This window comes from Falco rusticolus, chromosome 17 (genome assembly GCF_015220075.1).
Source record: "Falco rusticolus isolate bFalRus1 chromosome 17, bFalRus1.pri, whole genome shotgun sequence".
Taxonomy (NCBI): Eukaryota; Metazoa; Chordata; class Aves; order Falconiformes; family Falconidae; genus Falco; species Falco rusticolus.
The window spans coordinates 427,159-452,153 of record NC_051203.1 but is presented as its reverse complement, the minus strand read 5'-3'; the positions used below and the strand labels follow the sequence as shown (position 1 = coordinate 452,153).

The following is a 24,995-nucleotide window of genomic DNA, read 5'->3' as shown; positions in this document are numbered from 1 at the left end:
CTTGTACGTTCTCTCATCTCCAGCTATGCACGGTGCAGACCGTTTTGAAGACCTGTATTACAGAATCATAGAATCCTTCTGTTGGAAAATACCTTTGACATCATCAAGTCCAACCATTAACCCAGCACTACCAAGGCCACCACTAAACCACATCCCTGAGCACCACATCTACACGTCTTCTGAGTACCTCCAGGGGTGGTGATTCCACCCCCGGCCGGGGCAGCCTGCTCCAGTGCCTGACCACCCTTTCGGTGAAGATGTTTTTCCTCATGTCCAACCTAAACCTCCCCTGGTGCAACTTGAGGCCGTTTCCTCTCGTCCTATCACTTGTTCCTTGGGAGAAGAGATGGATACCCACCTCGCTACAGCCTCCCGTCCGGCAGCTGTAGGGAGCCATGAGGGCCCCCCCGAGCCGCCTCCTCTCCAGGCTGAACCCCCCCAGTTCCCCCAGCCGCTCCTCAGAGCGCTTGTGCCCCAGCCCCTGCCCCAGCCCCGCTGCCCGGCTCTGGACACGCTCCAGCCCCTCACTGTCCCTCCTGAGTGAGGGGCCGAAACTGAACCCGGGGTTGGGGGTGCGGCTGCGCCGGTGCCGAGTGCAGGGGGACGGTCACTGCCCTGGTCCTGCTGGCCACACTGTTGTGCCACAAGCCAGGACGCTGTTGGGCTCCTTGGCCACGTGGGCACACGGGGGGCTCACGTTCAGTTTGCTGTTGACCAGTTGTCACCGTCAACCAACTACCACTGTCGACTATTACCACAGTCTTTTCCTCATCTCTGCTGCCTTTCATGCTCTTCTGGATTGGATCTTGCAACAAATTTGCCCCCTTAGCAGGTCCTCTGGGCGTGGGAAATTTTTGTGCTGTGGCTCTCAACAGATGGAGCAGTTTTTTGCTACACAGTGCAGCCGCAGGGGAGAGGCACCGCTGAAGGCAGCTGCACGGGGTTTGCACGTACCCTCCCCACAGTACTCGGACAAATGTCCTGAAGGTAAAGAACAGAAGGTAAAATCCCACTGGCTCAGGAAATACTTTATTCTTTACATTTTCATTAAAAAATAAACATAGGAAACAAAACCACAGAACACTTGTGTGATAGAAACAAACGCAGAAGGTCAGAGCATTGGCCAAAAGTGCATAATTAAGTCATGCTAGCACGTCCCTGATCCCACCCTGTCCCCCAAGCAAGGAGTCAGCAGGAAGCTCAACGAGCAGCACTACACGGAGCCCAGGCACTGCGGGGGCCAAGCTGACGCTGCTGGAGAGCCCGCACTCCCAGAAACGCAGCGAGGCAGAAGACATGCTGAGGAGAGAGCGCTCCAGTGAGCCAGTGATGAAGCTCTCACTTGGGGCTCGTGGGGCAGGTGAAGGATAGCTAGTGTCAGAGGATGTGGAATTACAAGGCAGGGGAAAAACAGCTGAGAACAAAGGGCAGAACAGAATCCCGGTTGTCACTCCAAAACAGCCCTGGAAGCAGACAAATCCTAGATAAAAGGAAAATCAACACAATGAACTTGACTGAAAGGCTGACGTGGGCGTGCTGGACAGAGGTGTGTCCAGGGACGAAGCCCAGTCGCTCACCAGCAAGATCTATGTGACAGTAGCAATTGTGCCCCTGCTCCCAGGGCCTCAGCCCCTGCATGGTGACCTCCCCACAGGGGTGGGAGCAAAGGCACTGCCGCAATATCGCAAGGCTCCTGCTGCCAGACAATGCAGCACTTTGCAGCTGGGTCTGTCAAGCTTTTTTTTTTTTGAGGGAAATATGATGTGATAAACCTTGCTGAGCCCCTTATCAGAGCACAAACGCTGCAGACCTGCTTCCACACCAGGCGATGAGCTTTTCCCCCTGCCCTCTACCCCCCGCAGCCTCAGGCCTTTGGGGCTCAGTAGTTGACAGCTTTCACCTGCAACTTCTTTTGCGTGCAGACCCGTGAGGAACCTGCAGCTGCAGCGCAGGACCCCTGTACACATGCTCACCCAGTTTGGCTCTGCACTGCTGGGTGCTTGAGGAGCATGTTTAAACATTCAGTATGTACAAGATGATTTGAAGCTGGAACATAAGAGCAGCTGGATTCACCTTCACACATCCACGTGGCCGAGAGCAACCAGAGGACCTGTGTGGTCCTGCAGTGGCTGAAGAGACCATCCAGTTGTATGTACATGTCTTCGGAAGCGTTCACCAGGCTGGCTGACACCAAGGCTGGGGGCATCTCTGCTCTGCCGATAGACTTAGCCACAGGAACAGCAGAGAACGCAGCTTCCCCTGACCTACTTCACCACTTCCTCCATCTTCAGAGCCCCTGATTTCAAATGACTGCCGAGATAACACGTTTATGCACATGCTCTAGTCAAAAGCAGCACAGAAAGCTGCTGTTCTGGTGCCTATTTCCACAGCATCCACAACTCTCAAGAACAGTCACTGCAAACCACTTGGGACTCTTCCTCCAGCCGAGACTTTTTAGGATGTTCTTCCTTGTAAGTTCCCTCCAGATCACTTCTCCCGAAGGACGCAGACTCCAGCGTCACAGCGCTGCATCCCCAGGGAGGTTACCACTTCCCAGTTGTCAATGATGGGATCATAGCACTCAATGCTGCTCAGCAGCGAGTTGCCATCGTATCTGCAAGGACAGAAAGTTACAGGTGAGGGATGCTGCTGAAGGAAACGGTCGAGGTGTTCAGAGCCCTTCCTGGGAGGCTGGGCAGCCAAGTACTGTGGGAACGGCCTGAAATGAAACCACTGCATTAAGGCTCCCTTTTGCTGTCTGCTGCCGCTCTCCTGCCTGTCTTGGCCCTGGACCATCACGCTGCCTATTCAGGCTGGGCGGTGACTCAGTGGGCTGCCTCCTCTCATAACGCTTGAAATACAAACGTGAGGAGAGGCCAGCTGAAATGGGGCAGCAGGCTGGGCCACCTCAACTCCCTTGTTCCAGCAGACAGACATGCAGAGCATCTCCCTCTCGAGCCCAGGGCAGCCGCTTACCCAGCGATTGCGTACAGCCTTCCCCGCAGCACGGTGGCCCCCACGTAGCAGCGGGGGGTTGTCATGCTTGTCACAGTTGTCCAAGAATCAGTGCGAATATTATAGGCTTCCACGGAGGAGAGATGTGCCGTCCCATCAAACCCGCCAACTACATAAATATGGTCATTCAGCAGAGCCACTCCAGCCCCTGGAGAGAGAGAAGGCAGCACAGCTACACCCACGAGTGACACCGTCAGCACCTGGCCTGGGGCTCGCTGTTACAAGGCTGAACTAGGTCTGTTCCTCCTGCTTTGAAGGACACTTTCTTATGCCTGTGTGTCCCACAGAAGAGCTGTCATAACCCGGTGTCTTCCCTTGTTGTTGCCTCCAATACAATACATGGAAACCTCTTCCTCTTACCAAATGCTGCTGAATCTCTGGCATAAGGGGGACCCAGCAAGGCTGCAGCCAGGGCAGCACTAGCAATATGAGATACTGACCGTGGCTGAAAGACACCCCAACCCCCTGAACAGACCAGCACCAGGCTCGCTCTGCTGGCGGGTGGCTGGCTGGGACTCTGCCAGCACAGGGACCGGTTTCTCTGGCGTTTCTGGCCCCCTGGTGTCACCCAGCCCTTGGCTGTGGCAAGGAGAATGACACTGCTCCATGCGAAGCTGGAGGAGGGATTTCTTTGGCACTGCTTCTCTGGCAGGCAGGGAAATGAAAACTGGTGTCTACTACACAGTCACAGAGGTATAAATGGCATAAGCATCTGTCTGAACAGCTGTTCTCACAGCAAAAGCAATCGATAATACAGCTGGCCCAACTGGGAATTTATGACAACAGCAGGAAATAAACCTCTGCAAGCCTCTGTTTCCTCATCTGCAGCTCCCATCAGGTAGAGCACCAAGGAATGCAGCTCAGACAACAAGCACTTAGTGGCCTTAGGTGCCCTGGCCAACAGCTGCTGCTGTTGCAAGCCGCATCGCGAGAGCAGCATAAACCCTGCCAGGCCGTTACCATCAACACATAACTATTGCACCGACGGCTGTCTTGAAGGAAACGAGCCAGCCACCCTGCAGCTCTTGGGCAGATCTGTTTTTTCTGCCAACAGGGTACAAGAGACTTTCTGTTCCACTAAATGCAACCTCGCTTCCACCGCCTGCCTTTGGTGACGGCACCAGGGCAGCGGGGAGCAGCCAGGCTGCCGCAGTGGGCTCTCCGATAGCCTCAGTGAGGAAGACTTTGGCCGAGAAGAGCGATCAGACCGAGGCCTCATCAGGGGAGTGGGATCTAGCAGTGCCATATGGCCGAGGTTTCCGAGGGGTGGCCTACCTCCAGAATCTGTCCTAAGAGATGAAGAGAAACAAGGAGAAGACAATCTCTGTGAAGGAAGGCAAGACTACTGTTAGTCCTGGTCTTTGAATTCAAATACCCGCATGCAGACAGCTCTAGAAAGTGCGTCAAAGCCTTGGGGAAAAAGAAGTCCGACAGGGTCCAAGGTCACCAGGACGAATGGGCTGGAACTGATACCAGGGTGGAAGCTGCAAGGGCAACTAGTGTCTAAGCTAACAGTAGTTTGGGGTGTTAGTGCCACAGAGCAGCAGCACAAAAACCGGGGGCTAAACCTGTTCTGGGGCGCACCCCCGTTCCAGATCTTGGTGCTCCAGGTCCCAGCACCGAGGAAGGAACCTGGCTGAGCCAGTGCCGGGGTCAAGAGCCTCACCATGTTGCTGCTCACTTGTGGCACTGAAGAGCCTGCTCTGTGGGCTTAAGCACCGCTACCAGAAGCCTCCAAGTCTTGTGGGAAGCTAGCATGGACCCGGGAAACACTTTTTATAAAAGGCTTTTTCCCTTGAACCCTTTGCTTTTGGTCTTGCTTGAAGCCACCTTCTGTGGTGCACGCAACAGATCCCTTGGGGAAACCAGTCTCATCCTTAAGCTTTCTAGAGATCTGTGGGTAGGTCTTGCATGTTGGTTCTGACGTAGGAAAACCCGCAGATTTTATCACGTGTTTGAATGTGGGGTCTTCTCGGATGTGGAAAGCAACCAACTTCTAAATCAAATCCATTCTCGGCTTATGGGAAATACTTTCCAACCCACACTTAACAGGAACAGCCCTGTCAGAAGGGTAAACGTTTACAACTTGGGGTTTTGGTGAACACCACTGCAGGCACAAGAAAGCTTCAATGTTTTTAGAACAGAGACCACTTTTGAGTAACCAGCGCTTGTCCCTGAACAAGAACGCTCTAGCAGAGAACACAGAGAAACAACGCTGCCTAGGCTAACTGTAAAGGACATTTACCGAAAGAGCTAGAGAAAAAGGGACTTCAAAAGGGTTTTGAAAGAGGGCCGGTAAGCACAGCTCAACTACTCCATCGAGAATCACAAAGCTGCAGAGGCACTGAGCATCCTGCCCATCCGCATGCGGCTGAGCAAGGCCACGGCTGCTCACTGGCATGGCTGTGGAGGCCCAGGGCAGCTGGCCCGAGGCACAGTGCAACAGCAGAGGGCCAGCACTTTGAGCACAGAGGAGCTGCGTGAGCCCCACAGGAACTCCTTGGAGGAATGAAGGAAAGTAGAGACAGAAAGTTATTCCAAAAGTAGGATTCAAACTATAATTTTCTCCTAGATACAGCCGCCGAACTTAAAGCTCAGCGAGAACACCAAGCAGGAAAGATAGAGTTGGCGGGGGATAATTAACGTGTGACTGCGCTGTGTTGCAAGCTGTTAACGTAATATTGTTGCAGTGTGACGCTGCCCTGGCAGTGCTGCTCCCTGCATTGCTGCTGCCCCAGGAGCTGAGGCCCAGCGTTTCACAAAGCAGAGCAAGATGAAGGAGCAGCCTGCCAGGGCACTCCTGCCCTTGCCAAGTCCTGTGCAGCTGACAAGCACCGACTTAAACTGCCCCATTATCTTGCACTACAGTCTGTACTTTGTGCCTTGCCAGCTCTTCTCCAAGCCGTGCGCTGTTCCTCATTATGGAAGTCACGCAGGACTTCCTCCCTGTAACCTATAAACCCAAACGCACATTCCTCTATGTGCATCTTAGCATGGGATGGAGACATCAGGCACGTGAAAATTAATCTTTCATCTGGGGAGTTAAGTCAGCATGCCCTAAAATCATCCCTTCTCAAAGCCAAATCACCTGCTGGGGCCAGTCAACATCCTCCAGAACAGCAGAACAAGCCAGCAGTGACTGCTTCCTCTGCGCAGCACAAAATGTTTTGACCTCAAGGCGCTGTGGGCTCTTACCTGAGCGCTTAGTGGCCATTGGGGTGACATTTGTCCAGTGTCCAGTGTGGGGATCGTACCTCTCTACAGAATTTAGTATGTTCAGCCCATCATAGCCACCTGAAACAAAATACAGGAGCAAACCATGGGTCTGACTTCTGGAAAACGTTTTCTGTGTGGAGAGTAATAACACGCCTGGTTCATCCTTAGCACAACATCGTGCTGCCATCAGCGCAACTCACAGCACGCCGGGGCCGGCAGAACAAAGAGGATCCCTGCAGCTTGCAATGCCAGCCCAGAGCCAGCCCGGAACGAGCTCTGCCCCCGCACCGCTCCGGGCCGAGCTGAGAGAGAACAACACCCCTCCAACCCAGCAGAGCCAGGTTAGCACCACACTGCCCACAGCTGCCGCCGAGCGTGCCGGTGCCCACGTTGATGCTGCCCTCCCAAAGCAGACGTACAGCCTCCAGACCTGGCGGTGGCTCAGGCTATGTGTGCTGCAAGCGCCAGCTGACACTAGGAGGCTACACAGTGTAGGCTAGGATGCCTCAAAGAGCTGTTTCACAAGAGGATACCAAGACATCTCATTGTGCAACTTCAGCAAAGGAGCAGCGTGCTGACATCGGCCTGGGGGGACAGCGTGAGGAAGAAGAATTTGGGAGAGGGAAGTGGAACCCATAAACCAGTGTCCAGTATCTGTGACTCCCCAGGAACAGGGCTGCAACAGATGTGGGTCCAGTGCTGGGCCTGCCTTTTCTGGGGCCCAGGGGGTGTATCTACAGAACAAGCGTTCTGAAATCTTCAGAGTGATTTGTCCTCCAGCGCTCTCACTGTATTTACAGCTGGTGTGGGTCTCTGAAAATGAAACAAGTGCTACACAGAGGACTAGAAAACATACGGCTAGGGATACATATTTTGAGCACTATAACCAACATTGCTTTGTGTGGAGCAGATGCATCCTCTGTCCTGTGGCTATCTGCTTCACCTCTAGAGCATTTTAGCCACTGCCCAGTCCACACGAACCTCAGCTGGCGCTGCTCGTCCCCGTAGGCTGATTGTGCCCAGTTTGCTTCGGACAGCACTTACTGTAGTTATGTGGCAGCTCTAGTCTAAGCCATTGCGATGGTAACGGTGAGAGCAGGCTGCGTTCGCCGACAGAGCTGTGCAGTGCCCACTGCAGTGAAGCTAAACCTTCTAACCCAGACATGACATAATTGGTGCTCCCCACAGCCAGCATCTGCACTGTCATTTCTGTAAAAAGGATTTGCGGAATACCTAGAGGTCCTAAGGGTACCTACCGAGGCAGTAGATAACTCCGTTAGCTACAACAAGTCCTGCTCCTTCCCGCGCTGTCTGCATATCTCCCAGCATACTCCACTGATCGATGTTTGGGTCATATCGCTCCATACTGGTGTGACGTCTGCTTCCATCAAACCCACCAGAAACATAGATCATGTCTGCAATGTTAGACAGAGGTTGGACTCAGAGTCAAGCATCAGGCGTGCACACAGAGCAAGAAGCCCCTCACAGATGGAGCAAAGCCACAACATGGACTGCAAAATACAGGAACAACTGCAGATCTTGGCACTTCGGAGCCAAGACAAACCCAGCCTCCTCACCCTAGCTCACTGCATTAGCCTGCTCACAGACCCAACAAACAAAGCAAGCATAAAACCCATGTGGCCCTTAAATCTGCTTCTTGCTGATGGATGAAAGAGAACATGCACACCCCAGTTACTTATTTCATGGTGCAGAACCTGCTGAAACACTGCCATACCCAAAACCTGCTTATCCCTAACAGCACGTCAGCCCCTCCTCAAAGTCTTAAGAATCCTTCACTGCACATGCTCCAGCTTCAGCCTCTCCCCAGTGTTGGATGGTTGCTGCTGTACTCCGTGTCCTGCGCTCAGTAATACGCAACACTGTCACCATCCCAAGAGCTTCCCACTCCATAACCCCTCATAGCTCCTTTCCCCTCAATGCACAGACACATGCTGTAAAAATGAAGCAGAGGCAGAGCTCCTCTCAGGGTATGTGGGCAAGCTTTCCATTTCTACATCCAAACGATGGGAAGGCAGAATTTCAGACTCACCTCCTCCCTCAGAGCCATCCCACGCTGCACATACCAGCTCAGGGCATTTCAGGGCGAGAACTGAACAGGCTACACCGCCCTGTCGGTACGGTGACCAGCACATACCTCCAAGGGTTGTGGCTCCTGCCAGGCCTCGCCGTACATTCATCGGAGCCACAGAGTACCAGATGCCATCCTCATCTGATGTATAATCCAAGCACTCCACCGAGCTGAGACGAGAGCGGCCGTCGTACCCCCCAATCACATAGATCCGATCGTGCAGGGACACCGTAGCAACGTAGCGCCTCTTACGGGTGATGCTCTAATACAGTAAAAGGAACAAAAATGTCACGAGAGGATATAACACTGATGCTTGGAGACCAATTGCTGTTCTTCCATCCTTTTTTGCTGCTCTTTTGGAAAACAGCCCACTACCACAGAGGCAAACAGCACTGGGGATTTAAAGGATACAGCCTTAACAACTGCATCTGCCTTCCCCTGCCTGTATTCAGTCTCTGCCATACTCTCTTCTCGCAGCCGGATCTCTTTGCACTTAAACCATTTTGCATTAAATGTCATTTATCTTATGCTGCTACTGAATCTTTGATGCATCTTGGAGGTCTGTGTGCCCTCCACTGGCTCCCTGCAGAGACTGTTAATGGAAAAATGTGGAGACTTAGAATATTTTATTAAAATACCTGAAGCTTTTAGCCTCCAAAAAAAGAACAGAATTTTGGGACACCAGGGGATACTGGTCTTTTGCGATTAGTGATACTGAAGAAGAGGCAGTTCTCCACCATTTCACACAGATGAAGGTGATTCTAAATTTGGGTAGAAATAGTCCTCGGTTCAGGAATTCTCTCTTCCATACTATGTCCCATTATGCTCAGAAACAATGAATCCACAGAGATCATGCAGCTTGCCTGAAAGCAAAACTGATTATACTATTCCTATTGACATTTCAGTTATCATCACTAACCTTAAAGCTTAACACCCCTTCAATAGGAAATATGATAGCTCTCACTCCCACAACAGAGATGTGGGTCTCTGTAGGCTCATCTGATTAGAAATATGACAGCTACCTCTTATACAAAGCTTACTTAGCAGATCTGAAAATGTGAAGCTGTTTCGGCATTCACTACGTAAGCCCTAGCAGCCCTAAGAATTTCTGTCAGAAATTCTAAGCAGAACACAAAGGACAGCCTGAAGAGGAATGTTATAGAGCTGATGCTACAGGATCAGCGTTTGATCACAGCCTGTTCAACCCAATGGTGGTCAAAAATGGTCCCTTACTGGCAAGAAACTCCACTCCTGAGTCTTCGGGTCATATTTCTCCACAACATCAATAGGTGACTGCTGGCTGCCAAAGCCGCCGATCACAAGCAGCACTTCGTTAGCTCCTAGAGCAAAGAGGGAGAGCAAAGTCAAGTCAAACCCTTCACAACCAAGGGGTCACTTCAAGGGAACCACCTGAAGGAACACTGAGCCTTCCCCAGTGCAATGAGCTGCCTCTAAACCCCTGTTTTCACCACTCCGCTGAAGCAGGCCCCTAGCCGGGCTACAGGCACTTGGAGTCCCGCTGTCCTCAGCGGGGAAGAGGAGAGAGGAACTCTTCCAGGACACGTGGCAATAAGACTGACTCAGGTGTTAGCAGCCATCTGCTGAAGGGCTGTTAATACTCTATATCAGAGGCGCTTTGAGAGGACAAGCTGACCAAGTTAGGTGCTGAACTTGGCTCATTTATATCTTCTTTTTTATTCTTTCCACGATTTTCTCCCAAACCTCCGACCACCCCATGAAAGCAGAAGGAAAATATCTGCTTCCCTGCAGCCTCCTCCCAAAACAAGGCCTTCTACCCTTGTCTGCAAGTGACATCCAGACCAGATGGCACCTTTGTTCCCCACTTCACAGAGAAGCAAGTCAGGCTGACTGAAACCTGAAAAATTTATGAAGTATTCTCCCAGGAATTGTCTCAAGTCTCATGTATTTTATTTCAAAAGCTGCCTTCCGTCTACTTTCTTTTCTCCGAGACGGTCCCTGAATTTTTCTTATTTTCTTTGTGACTGTTAAATAACACCTGTGATATGGAGAGTCTGAATCACCCTTGTAACGACTGCCTTGAAGGCAGGCCTCTATCAGAGTTTTAAAAATAGATGAGCATCTTCCGGATTCCTTGGGCCCTTCTGTAACAGAGTTTCATTAGTTTAGAACCATCCAGCTTTTCATCAGAGGACTGAACACCAAGCAATAAAGATTTAACAAGACCCTGTCTGTCACAAGGCAAAACAGCTGCAACCTCAGATGAAGAACAATAATATAAAAAAATAACTGGAAAGGAATCACAAAGCAGCTCCAACAACAACTTGGAAAGTCTCCAGTCCCGTATACCAGCTGAAAGTGCAATTGTTTCAGTTTATCCCATAGAAAATTAATACACCACTTGATCACAGTTTATAAGTGACACAGGATAAGAGCATTGCTGCCAGCAGATGGTATTGAAACAATTAAAAAAGGCAGGGCTGAATCCAGAAGATGAACCTTACCAATAAGGTGCTTAGCTTTTACCTGTACAATTAAACAATAAAACGGTTTTGTGGTATCTCCTTTATCAGGTGAAGCATTCCAACTAAGAACAAAATGAAATGTCTTTCTGAAATGACAGGCTGAGCTGAACTGCATGTCATTGAAACCTGTGTAGGATGTTCCCACAAAAACAGAGACGTGCCTGGACTACGCCCACATCAGAACATTCCCTGCAGGCCAAAAAAGTTTATGCTCCAGCAAACCTGATCTGCCCTCCTCCTTTAGTAGTTAAACTGCTTTCTGCCCCTTAAAACAGTGTTAATAACAGGAACTGGCCACACAGGGTTTGCCAGGGTCCCTCTCCATTACACAAGCAGCAGCACTGGAGAACACGCAGGGAGGTGCGCTGGCAGCAAGAGAAGTCAATGCTGGCACCGATGGCAGTGCCCTGTGAGTACACCCGGGATAAAGGCATGGCAGAGAGAGCGAGTCTGAAGGTAAGAAAAGGGGCATCTGGTGAGGATTAGCTACAGTCATGAAGAAGCCAGTAAAACACTTTTCCTTCTCCTGTAGGCCATTCCTACTGTTTATGTTGCTCTCAAGTGCTTACACCCCTAAGCCAAGCGTTTTCCCAACAATTCAGACTGTGTTTGGTAGGATTTACTGAAACAGAGGAATAAATCACCATTTATTTGCCTTAACAAGACTTGGGGAGGGGTGGGGAAGTACCTCTGAAAGGAAAGGGGGACCTCTCCACCTCCCTGCTTGTGCCCTCCCCTCTTTGCTGAACCGTCCTCCACCACACAGCTCTTTTTGTTTCCGACACTGATACCTGCCTTTTTAGACAGGAAGAAACTCTTCCCACAAATCTTGGACAGGTGCACGCTGAGACAAACATATCTGGAGGTACGAACAAGTAAGGAAACTGGTTTTATGGTTACAGCAGAGTCCTGGGATTAAAGGCAACCAACGAGCCCCCACGCTGCCACTAAACAATTCTGCTTTGAAAAAACCCATACCTCTGTCCTTTGCTCCAGTCCCCTTTCTGTACCACTGGGGCCTGTGGATTGACAAGTTCTGCTGTGCAGCACTTCAGTACAAGCACAAGGCACCGGGCACGGTGTGTAATACAGTACCTGCCAACGCCCCAGACCGCCTTAGTGTCCTGCCCTTCGCTGCTCACCTAGACGTGCTCTAGTCCTGGGTCCTTGCATCTGACTCCGGAGCTCAGGCCGAAGATGAAATTTCTTAGCTTCATCTACGAGGTCTCTGCACTGCAGACTGCATCGTATAAAAGGCTGAGGAAAAACATGAGTCACTGGTACATGCAATGTATTTTAAGATCCCTCAGGAGAACTGTCCTAAAGCCAACTCTCATCAGCTCAGACAGCATAAAAATGACTTGTGTGCAGGCTGTTGCTAGCAGAGTCACGGTGCAAATACTTGCATGCAAGGAAATGTGGAGACAACTTAAGACTGGACTGCAGCTGAGATGATGTGGCTCAACTCTCACACAAAGTCTGGCACTGCAGGTTCCATAACGAAAACAACTATATTGGAAAACTAAGGAAAAGCCAATTCTGTTACATTTACGCCAGCTGAAGTATGAGAAGGGGGACTGGCAGTAAAAATACACTTGAGATCAGTTTGGCTGGATCTGACCTATATGTTCAACTTTCAGCATACACCTGCCATTAAAGAAGAAAGAAACAAGGTGCACAGCACAATGAAGCAGTTTAGCTGGACCTGTTAGCTTGATCCCTGTACACATGGGAAGAGAGAACCGGAGCAACGAGGTCCTCTTTAATAGAAGCGGGGGGCACTGCAGCCCAAGGACAGTCTCATCTCCTCCTTGCAGAACGCTGTGCAGTTCCCCTCCCTGGCTGAGCGCCTGCACCAACCTCCCCTGAACATCCAGCGTTCAGTTCCCTTTAGCTGTTCGCTGCTATATGCTGCTGCAGTAAGTTAAGATTTATTTTTACAAGTTTTTGGTGCTTGTGCAAGAAGGCCAGGTTCAGAGCACATGACGCCACACAGGGCCAACACTCTACTCTCCATGCTGCCCCAAGATGATGATGTCCCATCAGTGTGTGTCACTTCCAGACTGGAGAGGCCTGCCTGTGCAATAAGAAAGCTGAGGCCCTTTATACACTATCTTAGGCAAGTTTTGGAACAGATCTAATTGTTTCGGTACTAGTCCCTTTTGCATTAGCTTTAACTTCACTTTAAAGCGGACCATAACAATCTGACTAAACACATTTTGGCTCTGGCACAGCTTAACTGCCTGTTAGTTGCTCGTATTTAAGAACATCCATAAAAGGCAGCTATACCACATTAGAATCATGGAATGATTTAGGTTGGAAAGGACCTTTAAGATCAAGCCCAACCATTAACCCAGGACTGCCAAGGCCACCACTAAACCATGTCCCTGAGCACCACATCTACATGTCTTCTGAGCACCTCCAGGGGTGGTGATTCCACCCCCGGCCGGGGCAGCCTGCTCCAGTGCCTGACCACCCTTTCGGTGAAGATGTTTTTCCTCATGTCCAACCTAAACCTCCCCTGGTGCAACTTGAGGCCGTTTCCTCTCGTCCTATCACTTGTTCCTTGGGAGAAGAGATGGATACCCACCTCGCTACAGCCTCCCGGCCGGCAGCTGTAGGGAGCCATGAGGGCCCCCCCGAGCCGCCTCCTCTCCAGGCTGAACCCCCCCAGTTCCCCCAGCCGCTCCTCAGAGCGCTTGTGCCCCAGCCCCGCTGCCCGGCTCTGGACACGCTCCAGCCCCTCACTGTCCCTCCTGAGTGAGGGGCCGAAACTGAACCCGGGGTTGGGGGTGCAGCTGCGCCGGTGCCGAGTGCAGGGGGACGGTCACTGCCCTGGTCCTGCTGGCCACACTGTTGTGCCACAAGCCAGGACGCTGTTGGGCTCCTTGGCCACGTGGGCACACGGGGGGCTCACGTTCAGTTTGCCGTCAGCCAGCCCCCCAGGCCCTTTCCCTCCGGGCAGTTCCCAGCCCCCTGCCCCCAGCCCGCAGCGCTGCGTGGGGCTGGTGTGACCCAGGTGCCGGACCCGGCACTGAGCCGTGTTGAACCTCCTACAACTGGCCTTGGCCCATCGGCCCAGCCTGCCCAGATCCCTCTGCAGAGCCTCCTGCCCTCCCCCACATCAACGCTCCCCCCGCCCCCCAACTTTGTGTTGTCTGCTAACTTACACGGGATTAGAGATAAATGTTGCTAAATCAGGCATTTCTCTACGCAGAGAAGTCTGTCATTCAACACCCAGCACCCATCAGGTGACAAGGGCTAGCAACCACTAGCTACCTCACATCAAACCACAATGCTGGTTTGAACTTCTCTGATCCTTCCTGCCAAACCTGGCACCGGGTCAGCATCACTTCCTGATTGGAATTAAACTTCCACTCCAAGTTTAACTATCTCTTACTATCCACATTTTGGTTTGCCCCTGCAACACCCCAGCCACACAAAGATGCAGTATTGGGTATGGCTCTTAGCTGCGTGCTGGCCCTGGACCTGCACAGCTGCTGTCCTCATTCAAAGGTACATGCTCCCCATCTGCACCTAAAACAATTTCTGAGGAGCCGTGTCCTCCCCAGGATCGCACGCCAGCAACCTTCAGCCTGGAGAAGGAGACCTGCTAGTCCTTGTGAATCAAAGGCAAAAAGCGCTTCTTAGAAATTAGTAACAGATGACAACAGAAAGTTGCTACATATACCAGAGGAGACAACTGACTGCTTGGGATGGGGCGCCCTCCCAGCTGAGAAGCAGGACGCTGTAACGGCTGGCACAGAGTGAAACAGTGGGCACTCCAGCTGAACAGGAACAGCTCCACAGAGCCAGCATCAAAAAGCATCAGCAGAGAAAGCAGCTTTAAACTTGTTTCATTAGGGCAGCGGGAGTCTAACCGGGGAACACAGCAATCACACACCAGTACTGGCTCCCACTGAGCCTGGATGCCGATACCTCAGTGTCGATGACATCTGTGATGTAGCGGGGGGTGAGAAGCGGCATGCGCACATACTGCAGCAGCTCTGGCAGCGATGCTTCCCGTTCTTTTTTTGAGTGCTTCACCCAGTTTATAACTGCCTCAAAAACTGGCTCTTCAGAGTCCACCTGGAAAGAGGAGGCACACACGGATCAGACTGCAGGGCAGTATTTCAGTTACTGCTGTGGAACAGACTACTTCCAGGCTGTTGACACTGCTTCACAGCTAGCAAAAAAGCAGGACATTTCAAGTAAGAGGCTATTATGGAAATTTCCATGAGCTGTATTTACAGGCACTATGAAATTTCCTCTTTTCCTTAAAACTGCATTTGTTTTTTTCCTTGCAGCTGAGATCAATAAGTGGCAGTATGAGTACCAGAACAGAGAGCTTTATGGTAGGCAGCAGAGCCAGAAGCTGGGAGCCACCATTCTGTTGGGACAGCGCAGTGACAGGTGGCTCCCCCGACTTCTCAGCAGAGCAGGAGTTATGGTCCTGCAAAATGCAAAGTACCATCATAAAGATGATCAGAATCACATTTCCTTTTAATGGAGCAGAATCTCGCCGACCCCCCTGCAGCCCTGTGCCCATGCACTGCCCCTTTAACACCCAAGCCATACCAGGTACATTTAGGTTTTGGTTTTTTTTTTTATTTCAAACCACATTTAAGAAACAATAAACAACTGGATTTCAGGGTGGAGAACCCTGCCTTCTACTGTTTATTTTATTTTGTGACTGGTTTATTTCTCTCTCCATTTAGAACCAACATATGCTGGTGCTCACACCACTTTGAGATTACACTGACTAAACTGCCTAAATTTGCTACTTTTAGAGAACCTCAGGTGCCTTGGACATCTATGACTGTCAAAAGTGAAAGAATTGTAAAAAGCTCTATAACATATTATTTAGGCTTGGTTTTCTTTTTGCACGTCTTCAGATTATCCAATGTAAAAGTAAATCAGACATTAATTTATTATCATGAGGTCTGTTAACTGTTATTAAATAGGAAGATAAAAGGAGATACTGTATTGAAAAGGAGATACTCCTGAAAAGGAGAAACAGGATTGAACCTTCCCACCAATATATGACTGGTCCACTTTGAAATTCAGTTTGAAGCTGTCCATTGCAGAATATTCTGAAGCAGGGAGCCACAGAGGTTAATTACATAAGGCAATTGTTCCAAACCATTGATTTATATTTGTTACAGCGTAATTTGAAAAGGCCTCTTTCTATTTGAATTACAGGGAAAGGACAATCAGAGCTCACAAGAACAGAGTACTTGTTTCCAATTTTTCCCACCGCCTTCTTAAATGCAATAGTCCTGTATCATTTTATTCCCTCTCAAACTGACTGTCCTCTGATACATTTAACAGTTTTGTTGTTCACGAAATCATTTCTGTTTTCTGATAAGCAATGAGTAACACTAAGCAGTGCCACAGGGAGCACCTGCCGTTGTAGGTCTCGAAGGGCCAGGGGATTTTCTGAGGGTGCCCCCTCAGCACATCACCTCTGAACTGGCACACAACGAATGCACACCTCACCGTGTGCCTGCAAGGTCCTTGCAATCCACAAGGAATTTTACTTCGCCTGTGCGGGTCATCTGATTAGTTTGGCTGGGTCATTCTCCAGTACCTCACTATTTCCTCCTCACTGTCCAGAAGCGTTGTGTCAGTACTCACCACAACCCACATAAGCTCAAACCCTCACAGTGTTACAGCTGCAGCTTGTTAAACACCAAACACGCTCAGCCGTTACCTCGGCCTGTGCCAGGGTCCTTCACTGCAATCCTGCTGCTTTCCCAAGCAGGCCTGTTAACAAGAGGATGTCACCTTGCCTGAAGGTCACTTTCAAGGCAGGCTTTCATAACATACATCAAGAATTCCCCTCTGGCTAACCCTGTATTGGCTTTTCAGGAGTCTCACCAAAGATATCACTTACATTGCTTTGCTTCGAAGAGTTCATGTTGTTGTGAACTGTGAATAGTGATTGCTTCGATCACTTCTTTTAGAAGTGAAGCAAACATTAACTCTCGACACAGTCCATCTCAATTAAAAAAAAAATAAGTCAAGTCCCCTCCCCATTACCAAGGAATGTTTAACTTTTTCATAAAGAATTTGGAAAGAAAGTACCCCACAGGTTCCAGCCAAACAGTAAATCCTCCAGAAACCAACCTTAAGGGAGCTAAATATGTATGTGACTCCCTTTATATATGTAAATAAATATGACTCCCTGAAGGGTCACGCTACCCTGCACCATCATGCATTCCGCTGCTTAGTAAAAGTGGAGGACACCCAAATGCCTGCGATGACACACACATTCCTTGTGCTGCTGAAAGCATGCAACGGTCTACAAATAGAAGTTAAAGTCTTGGGGGTATTTCTGAAATGTCGGCATTGAGACAACTTGTCTTTGTAACCTCTGAAAGCTCCTCCAGGGAAAGGAGGGGACAAGGGAACAAGAACCCTGCAGAGGTAACTGTGAATGTCTCGTAAGAAACACTTCAGTGATAGCAAATTCTTACACAGAAACTACATGTTACTGATCAATTTCAGATGACACGGCTGAAAAATTAGAAGCAGCTTCTTGGAAATCAAATCAAAATTCAGGAATTGTGTGAAAAATCCACCCTAGAAGTACAGACTAATTACTGACTGGTTTCAATGTTTTACTTCAATGTTTTGCACAGTAATGGTACTTTTCAGGTTTTACCTGAATTTCATCACACTTGATGAGCTTTTCAACCTCTTCTTGATTTAAGAGGATAAACTCTTCATGCTGAACCACCTCTGGAAAATGTTTCTGGCTGAAGACCTCTGCAGCTTGCATTAGATCAACACAATTGTGTGTCTCAGCAAAATCCCGAATGCCCAAACAATTTGATGGATCCAGCTGGCTTTCTAGAAACTCACAGCAAGCTTGTTTCACACCTACGGAAAATTGGAGGGGTGAATGAGGACTGCATGCTTACTATCAATCCACTGCTTTGGAACGGGCTTCAGAAAAAGTTCTAAACAACAATGGAAATCCAACTCAAATAACAAGCTCAAAAATACTACAGAAACACACATGCAAACATTTCTTTGGAGGGATGTAAAAAACACTAAGCAGTAGACCATGTGTATGGGCTCTTTTGATCTCTGGCTATTCTATTTGAACACAAAAATTAAATAAATCTTATACTAGGAAGGGACTCACATGTGAGTTGTACACAGCTGCATGGATTATAAACAAAAAATGTATATGCTAGTGGATATGGCTACCAGAGTTCTAGGTTTTCTCCAATGTCTTTTTCATAAGCTGCCTGGGATTTGGGATAATTGCCTGGGATAGCTCCATAGGTGCATGTGCAATGACATCAACCAGTCTGTTAATGACCCAGACATACTATGATGGCAGGTCAAATGGCATCTAGGATTTGCTTATTATAATAAGTTGATGGAGCTGTAACATTTGTGCACTATACAGCCCACAAATCCTCTTGGGAATTCTCATGCAGAAATACAGTAGCCCAAAGCATGGAACAATAACCTGTTTTATCATCTTTTTTTCCACTTAAACCAGTTCCTCTACCAAGGAGACCACAGCGCACAAGACAACAGAAGTTTGACATAAGCTTATAAATATCACGCCTCCCACAATCTGTCTTCCATTTACAGAAGGTCAGACAAACCAAATCTCTAAACAGCATCAATTTCTCAATTTGTGCTGATACTTGGCAATTACCTTTCAGCTGAAGCAGACATGCCGCTGGGAGCAATTCTTGGACATTTTCTACTGTCACGTGAACAGTTTCTGTATATACAAAGTCTAGCAGGATTTCCATGGTGGAGGCTGTCAGTCCCTGGATATCTACATAGGGTTTATCTTTCTCTGACAGCTGTAAATTAGAAGGGAGACAAAGGTTTATTTTTCAGTAATGTGATCAAAAAGCCCACAACACTCAGCGGTTTTTAAAAATGTGATCAGTCAGAGAGGTTTCAACAGAGATTTGTCCTTTCTTTCGTTGTGAGAACAAGAACTGAAAGAACAAGGGGAAGGAGGGAACTTCCCTAAAGAATTCACTTACAGGGCAAGTAAAAGAGACGAAGTTCATTACGGATCAGGAGGACAGTTAAACTGCACTGTAAAATGAGCAAGCTGAAATTAGATACAGCAGAAATTACATGTGTCATTTGTGCAAGACAACTAAACTCTCCTCTCCATGCAGTAACTCCAAGCTTTACTACAAGACACAGCCCAGGGAGGGATCTCCCCTGGGCTGGATGTGTTTGACATGCTGCAGTTTACATGGAGTCCTCACCTCATCACTCCACTTTAAAACCAAACCAAACAGAAATCTTTCCTAACTCTTCAGTTCCTGATCCATCCTTCAAGCTTATGGTCAAGGTTCCTAAAAAGCATGACAATTTATAGGCCATAAGTTCAGAGTTAAAGGTAAAATATAGGTTTAGCTTAAACACTTGAAAGTAAAATGATAGTAGATACAGTAATGGTACTTACACAATCTTGACTTTGTCCCCTGACTATTTTATCACCTCTACGATGCATCACTTCGGATTTACTATTTTTTTGAAGGAACGCTGCCCTCTCAACAGTCAATCTTCGGGAATAATAAATTCTGGGAATCCACCAAATTTGCACTTCTATAGGTATAAAACTGAGATTCTATTTCACAAAGCATCAGCTTTGTGGTTCAATGCATCCGTCATGAAGCTGCTGGCACAGCATCTAATGATTCATGAACAATGGGCTAGCAGGTGGACTCACTAATCAAACCCTGCACATAACTGCAAGCCTGTCAGCATGAATGGACCTCAACAGAAGGATGTTTCCATGCTGCAAACCCAACCTTTTTTCCCCATTACTTTTGAAAAACTAGTCAGTATCAGTGCAAGCATGATTCAGATGAAAGCCCACGACTTTTCTTGCCAAGGAGTCTATAGTTCATTACAGATTGAGCAGATACTCTGTGAACAGAAAGCATGATCAAAGCATGATCACTTGGCTTAGAATCTGCCACAGCCGGGGAAAAAGGAGGTAATAAAGAAGAAGAAAAAGTAAGAGCAGTCAAAGGTATTTCTGCAGAGGCATTCCATGACACAGTAGCAGAAGGGAAGAAATGTGTCTGCTAAGACTGAGCCATTTCCATGATGCAGAGAGATACACTTCACAGCAGAGAAGAGAAACACAGGAGGCAATGGTGATACTCAAAAGTAATTTGAGGGAAGAGGCCTTTCAAGTCTGTTGACACACTGAACAAACTTTATAGCATCCAGAGTCAGAAAGGAACAGCAAATTACCTCATCTGACCTGCTGTATGTCAGGCAATGCATGGCATTTAGAAAGTAAAATGAGTCCTTAACTTGGTCTACACAAAACATTCCTAAAACAAGACTAAGCTATTTGGTACAACAGATGAAGCACACAGATGTCACCAAGGGTCTAAACTGACCAGACAAGTTCATACCATTCCAACAAGCAAACTGAGATGTAGACCATGCACATCAGAAGAAAGAGGATACAAAGTTACAGACATCTACTGACAGGAGACTACAAGGGCACCACACCTCCTGGTAATGTATTAGGCTGTGTCAGGTTGAAGTTGTAGACACCTGTTCTTCACATATCAGCCTGGTGCTGGTAAAGAAGCTCTTGGCCCCACAGTTAATATTCAATAACCAGCCATGCCCATACTCTCTTTATACTGTTGACTAAAACACAAACCACGGGGACAACACTAATATGATAGAGGCTATTACCTCCTGCTTCCCTCGTACTTCTGCTGCACTCCGCTACTTGGTTGTTATTTGGCTCGCAGTTTACTTGTGTGCTAAGACTGCTTGGAAGGAAGAAAATATTTCAAGTAACTTCACATAATGTACATGATGCTAGGATCCCAAGCTATTCTGCATCATCCTTTAAAGAAGGAGATCAGAATGAAGACAATTTGAGTCTGAACACCCCGTGAAGACTCGGAGCTGTAGCTCCAGGCTGCCTATGCAGTGTTAAGAGAACTGTACACAGTGCTTAGTGCTGTGGGGGCAGAGAGTCCCTCTTTTATCAGTACATCCACATATTTGCACTCAGAAGCAATGCAAAATTATGGTCATACAATGCTAATCAAAACACAGTACAAGCAGCTTTCCTTTCGCAGGCATTTAGTGGTACAAGACATCTCTGCTGTCAGAATTTCAGATTAGTTTCCCCCTTTATTGTTTAGTATCAGAATTCTGCTAACCAGCAGAAGTAAAGCAGTAAGGGATTGATACTCCCTAACACAAGCCCATTTCTAACATGTTATAAGAAGTATGCAGCACTACAGACCCAGAAATAACTGAAGCATCGAGGAAAACACATTCCCATAATTAAGGGGAGTCACTTGGAAGTTGTCATGAGTTTTACCCCAGGACGCCTAAGCTGCTGAAAGCCTTAAGGCAGGGGCTGCAGGGCTGTTGTGGAACATAATGTTGCTGCCTCCCATTCTATCCGTATATCATGCAACTCACTCTGCAGGAGAATGGACTTAGAATTTTGGAACCACGTTCTTATCCAAGGCCATGTCTTGGTTTTGCCTTCACTAATGCAGATACACAAAAGTATATTCTAACAAACCCCTCCGATTTCTCCTCACCTATACGGGAAAAGAGATGCTGGCAGGACAGTGCTAATGTGTGGCTCGCTGCATTCTGGAAGGCATTCACAGTACAGTGAAGATGACCATGTAAGAACCTGGAAACAGAAGTTGTTTATTTTTATAGTAAGAAAAATATTGCTCCACCTTCTAGGGGAAGAACCCCTTCAATTTCCAGAACCCTCCTCCAAAAGAAGACAGACTAGTTTCCTTCTGAGATGGAGCCAACAGTCAGCTCTTAACACATCCCAAGTTATGCTAACTTGTCCGAACAGACAGAAATGTCAGTGCATAACTGGGATCCAAGGGAGCATTTGCTAAAACTGCTCTTCAATTTTCACTACAAGGAAGAACACTGTCAGTAAAACTGATGGGCGTTTCAGTTTTCCCACACTACTTAACATAGGGGCAGAGAAAAGTGTCAAAAGCCAGGGGTTGAAGTGGTGATCAGTGGTTTCTCCTGATTCTGGAAAATGGGAAGAAACTAATACTAAATAAGATTGAGAACTTTTAAAAGTAAATGGTTAAGTTGGAAGTGAGCAAAGGATGGAAACTAGAGATATATCGATTGGCAAACACATTTCTTTATGACGAAAATCTCTGATGACAGCCTCAGTGCTACACTGTCCATTCACAGTGTTACATCTGTGCATCACAGTGGGCACAGCCCAGAGATCAGTTCTGAACAAAGCCTTGAGCAGCCCAAGTCTGAAAAAAGCCACACATTACAGCTAGCCAAGCAGTCCCCAAATTCACAGGAGGCAAATGATGAGGCAAAGCAAGCTCTTGCAGAGACTCTTAGTCCATTATGCAGTACAGCATTCCAAGTTCCCTCAAGTTACAGCCATGGCCAAAACACTCTGTACCCACAAGTGTCTGGAGAGTGACCAACTGCCATCCCATAACACTCACCAACATACTTGTCATTGGCACGCATCGGAAGCGGGTCTGCTTTGAGACTTACCAAGCTGTCATTTCCTGCAGAGAACACTCTCCCACAAACACTTGGTAATTGTGCACGCCACTTGGCAGGTTTGTCATTTTGGGGTTTCCATACGAAAAAGCAAAATTGGAAGAAATACAATCTAAGCAAAAGTAGTAAAACCCTTAAAGCAGTGGCAATTTGTGAGCGTGAGAGATCGAGGAATCATGCCCACTGGGCACTGGACACACTTATTTTTCTAGGAAGAATTACATCTATGAATTAAGGTCACTACAATGTTACAGTTAAAATGAGGCATAAAGAAGGAAGGTGACATGATCTCAGCTTAGAACCGAAGTATACCAATCCTCAGCCTCTGTTAGCAGCCACAAAGAATGTTCTGTAGCACAGAGTGATGGGATCTCTGAGGCGGCCTAGGTAAAGTCCAGGAAGTCACAAGCATTGACAGGAACATGGAGGCGAACACAAAGCAGCAGTGGCTGCCTGCTATACTGCTGTGCACCTTGAAGGTACTGGTAAACAGAGGACTTCAGCCTCCAGGAACTGCATTTGCTTTGTGTATTTTTTTTTTTAAAATTACATTTCCTTTATGCAAAGAAAGAGCACAAACCTGAAAAAATTACAAATTTCATGAAGACATGGACAGAAAATATATTGATATGTGGCCTGTCCATGTACACAGTCTTTCTTTGGTTGATTTGCACAGGCCCATAAAAACTAAGACACCTGCTCACCCAGCACAGCCCTGAAAGAAGTACACACACAGAGAGCTCTGCCAACACTGTTCATTGCTGGATAAAACAAAGAAGAAAAACATTCTCTCCTGCAAGGACCACTAGGCTAGCAGGGAGGTCTTTAGGACCTTTGAGCTACTTAGGAGGTTTTTTTTCCTCACTGCTAATGGGAAAGTTACTAGGATAAGGAAAACATCTTCTGTGTGAAAAAGCCACAAAGATGGATTCAAACTTACAAAAGACAAAGCCAGGCAAAGCATCTCCTATTGAATAACACAAAAAAATGCCGGCTTTAGCTCAAATATCACCTTTCAGTGACTCAGAGAAAGAGCATGCAGGTAGCGTGTGTCGATACAGTAAGTACTGAGCGCAAAGACCTCACAAGCGAGATTTGACAAGCACAGCAACTTGGGCTCATAGTCTCACCCCCCGCGGTCATATCCTCTTCGCAACAGTGGCAGCACAACCCTACACACACCAGCTGATCAGCCAGTGCGAAGCAGAGACCAGGACCCGAGCTAAACACCCTCCATTTCAGTTCTCAAAGGCTGCCTTAACGCACCACCCAGTCTAGGGCACACACCACGGCTCTCCCAGCCTTGCACGAGGGCTGGTACCCTCACCAGGAAACATGCCCAGAAGCATGAAGACCATAAAGCACCACCAGAAAAATCAATACATGTATCAGAGCCTTCCAGCTTGCCTGCTCAGCCCGGCAGCTCCGTGGTGCACAGGCTGGTCACACAGCAGACCATGATCCAGGACCACGGTGCCAGTCCCAGCCTCTGGTCCCCACCACGCTGTGATGAAGGGTGCTGGGGCCACCATGAGGAGACTGAGAATCACCGCCAGGGGCCCCAGGGCCACCAGGCAGGGACCCAGAGGGACCGAGGGCCACCACGGGGGGAGCCCAGGGCCACCAGGCAGGGATGCAGAGGGACCGAGGGCCACCACGGGGGGGGGGGGGCCCAGGGCCACCAGGCAGGGATGCAGAGGGACCGAGGGCCACCACGGGGGGGGGGGGGGCCAGGGCCACCAGGCAGGGATGCAGAGGGACCGAGGGCCACCACGGGGCGGGGGGGGGCCAGGGCCACCAGGCAGGGATGCAGAGGGACCGAGGGCCACCACGGGGGGAGCCCAGGGCCACCAGGCAGGGATGCAGAGGGACCGAGGGCCACCACGGGGGGGGGGGGGGGGGGGCAGGGCCACCAGGCAGGGATGCAGAGGGACCGAGGGCCACCAGGCGGAGATGCAGGCCCCGCCGCGGCACAGCCCGGCCCTGAGGCGGCCCTGCCTCCCCCCCGCGGAGCGGCCGGGCCTGGAGGCTGCCCGCGCCCCCGGCCACACCGACCTCGCTGGTGAACATGGCGCAGAAATAGTCGCTGCAGGCGGCCAGGACGATGCGGTGGGCCGGGAAGTCCTTGTGCTCCACGCGGAGGGTGACGTCGCAGAGCGTGTTGCTCTTCCGCAGGGCGTTCATGGCGTTGAGGATGGACTTGGCGTGCGAGTTGGTCATGATGTCCTTGGGGGGGGCCATGGCGCCCGGCACCTGCGGGCACAGCCAGCACGGCCACATGTCACGGCCCGCCCGCCGCGCCGCCAGGGGGCGTGCGTCCGCCCGCCCGCCGCGCCGCCCCTCCCTCTTCTGTTCCCTGCCTCTCCCTCTGCCCCCCGCCCCGCGCCGCCGGGCACAGGCCGCCCCGGCCCCGGCCCCGGCCCCGGCCCCGGCCCCGGCCCCGCTGGCACGGCCCGCCCGGCGCAGCCCGCCCGCACTCACCGCCGCGGGGAGAGGTCCCGGCCCGCACACCCCGCCTCCCCCTCCCTTCCCTCTCCCAGCGCGGCGCGCCCTGATGGCGTCATTACGCCGCGCCGCGCCGCCGCGCCGCCCCTCGGTGCCCCGCTGTT

The 24,995-nt window shown here is 49.5% G+C and overlaps 1 protein-coding gene across 6 annotated transcripts; it reads right to left on the bottom strand.

Annotated features, from left to right (window-relative positions):
* Positions 1–1,012: 1,012 nt before the first annotated feature.
* Positions 1,013–24,933, bottom strand: KLHL12 (kelch like family member 12). 6 transcript variants are annotated; one of them, XM_037410390.1, is made up of 12 exons: positions 24,868–24,933; positions 24,442–24,639; positions 18,506–18,659; positions 17,492–17,709; positions 14,764–14,913; positions 11,967–12,081; positions 9,554–9,660; positions 8,387–8,582; positions 7,488–7,646; positions 6,211–6,309; positions 2,977–3,163; positions 1,013–2,614 (listed from the first exon to the last, which is right to left on the bottom strand). In XM_037410390.1, exons 2-12 carry the CDS (start codon positions 24,625–24,627, stop codon positions 2,488–2,490), a joined length of 1,698 nt encoding a protein of 565 aa, XP_037266287.1. In that variant the 5' UTR covers positions 24,628–24,639; positions 24,868–24,933; the 3' UTR covers positions 1,013–2,487. The 6 variants fall into 6 exon arrangements, with proteins under 6 accessions (XP_037266287.1, XP_037266284.1, XP_037266281.1 ...); XM_037410387.1 differs by having other exon boundaries at positions 2,977–3,187; positions 24,868–24,928; XM_037410384.1 differs by lacking the exon at positions 24,868–24,933 and having other exon boundaries at positions 2,977–3,187; positions 24,442–24,694.
* Between the last annotated feature and the right edge of the window lie 62 nt (positions 24,934–24,995).

Coding starts and splice junctions, on each gene's coding strand:
- KLHL12 (XM_037410384.1), bottom strand. CDS start 24,666: ATGTGGCCGTGCTGGCTGTGCCCGCAGGTGCCGGGCGCCATGGCCCCC. Junction 7,647..8,386: donor AGGAGCCACAACCCTTGGAG/GTATGTGCTGGT, acceptor CTAACATTGCAG/ACATGATCTATGTTTCTGGT. Junction 6,310..7,487: donor CGGAGTTATCTACTGCCTCG/GTAGGTACCCTT, acceptor ATTTTGTTTCAG/GTGGCTATGATGGGCTGAAC.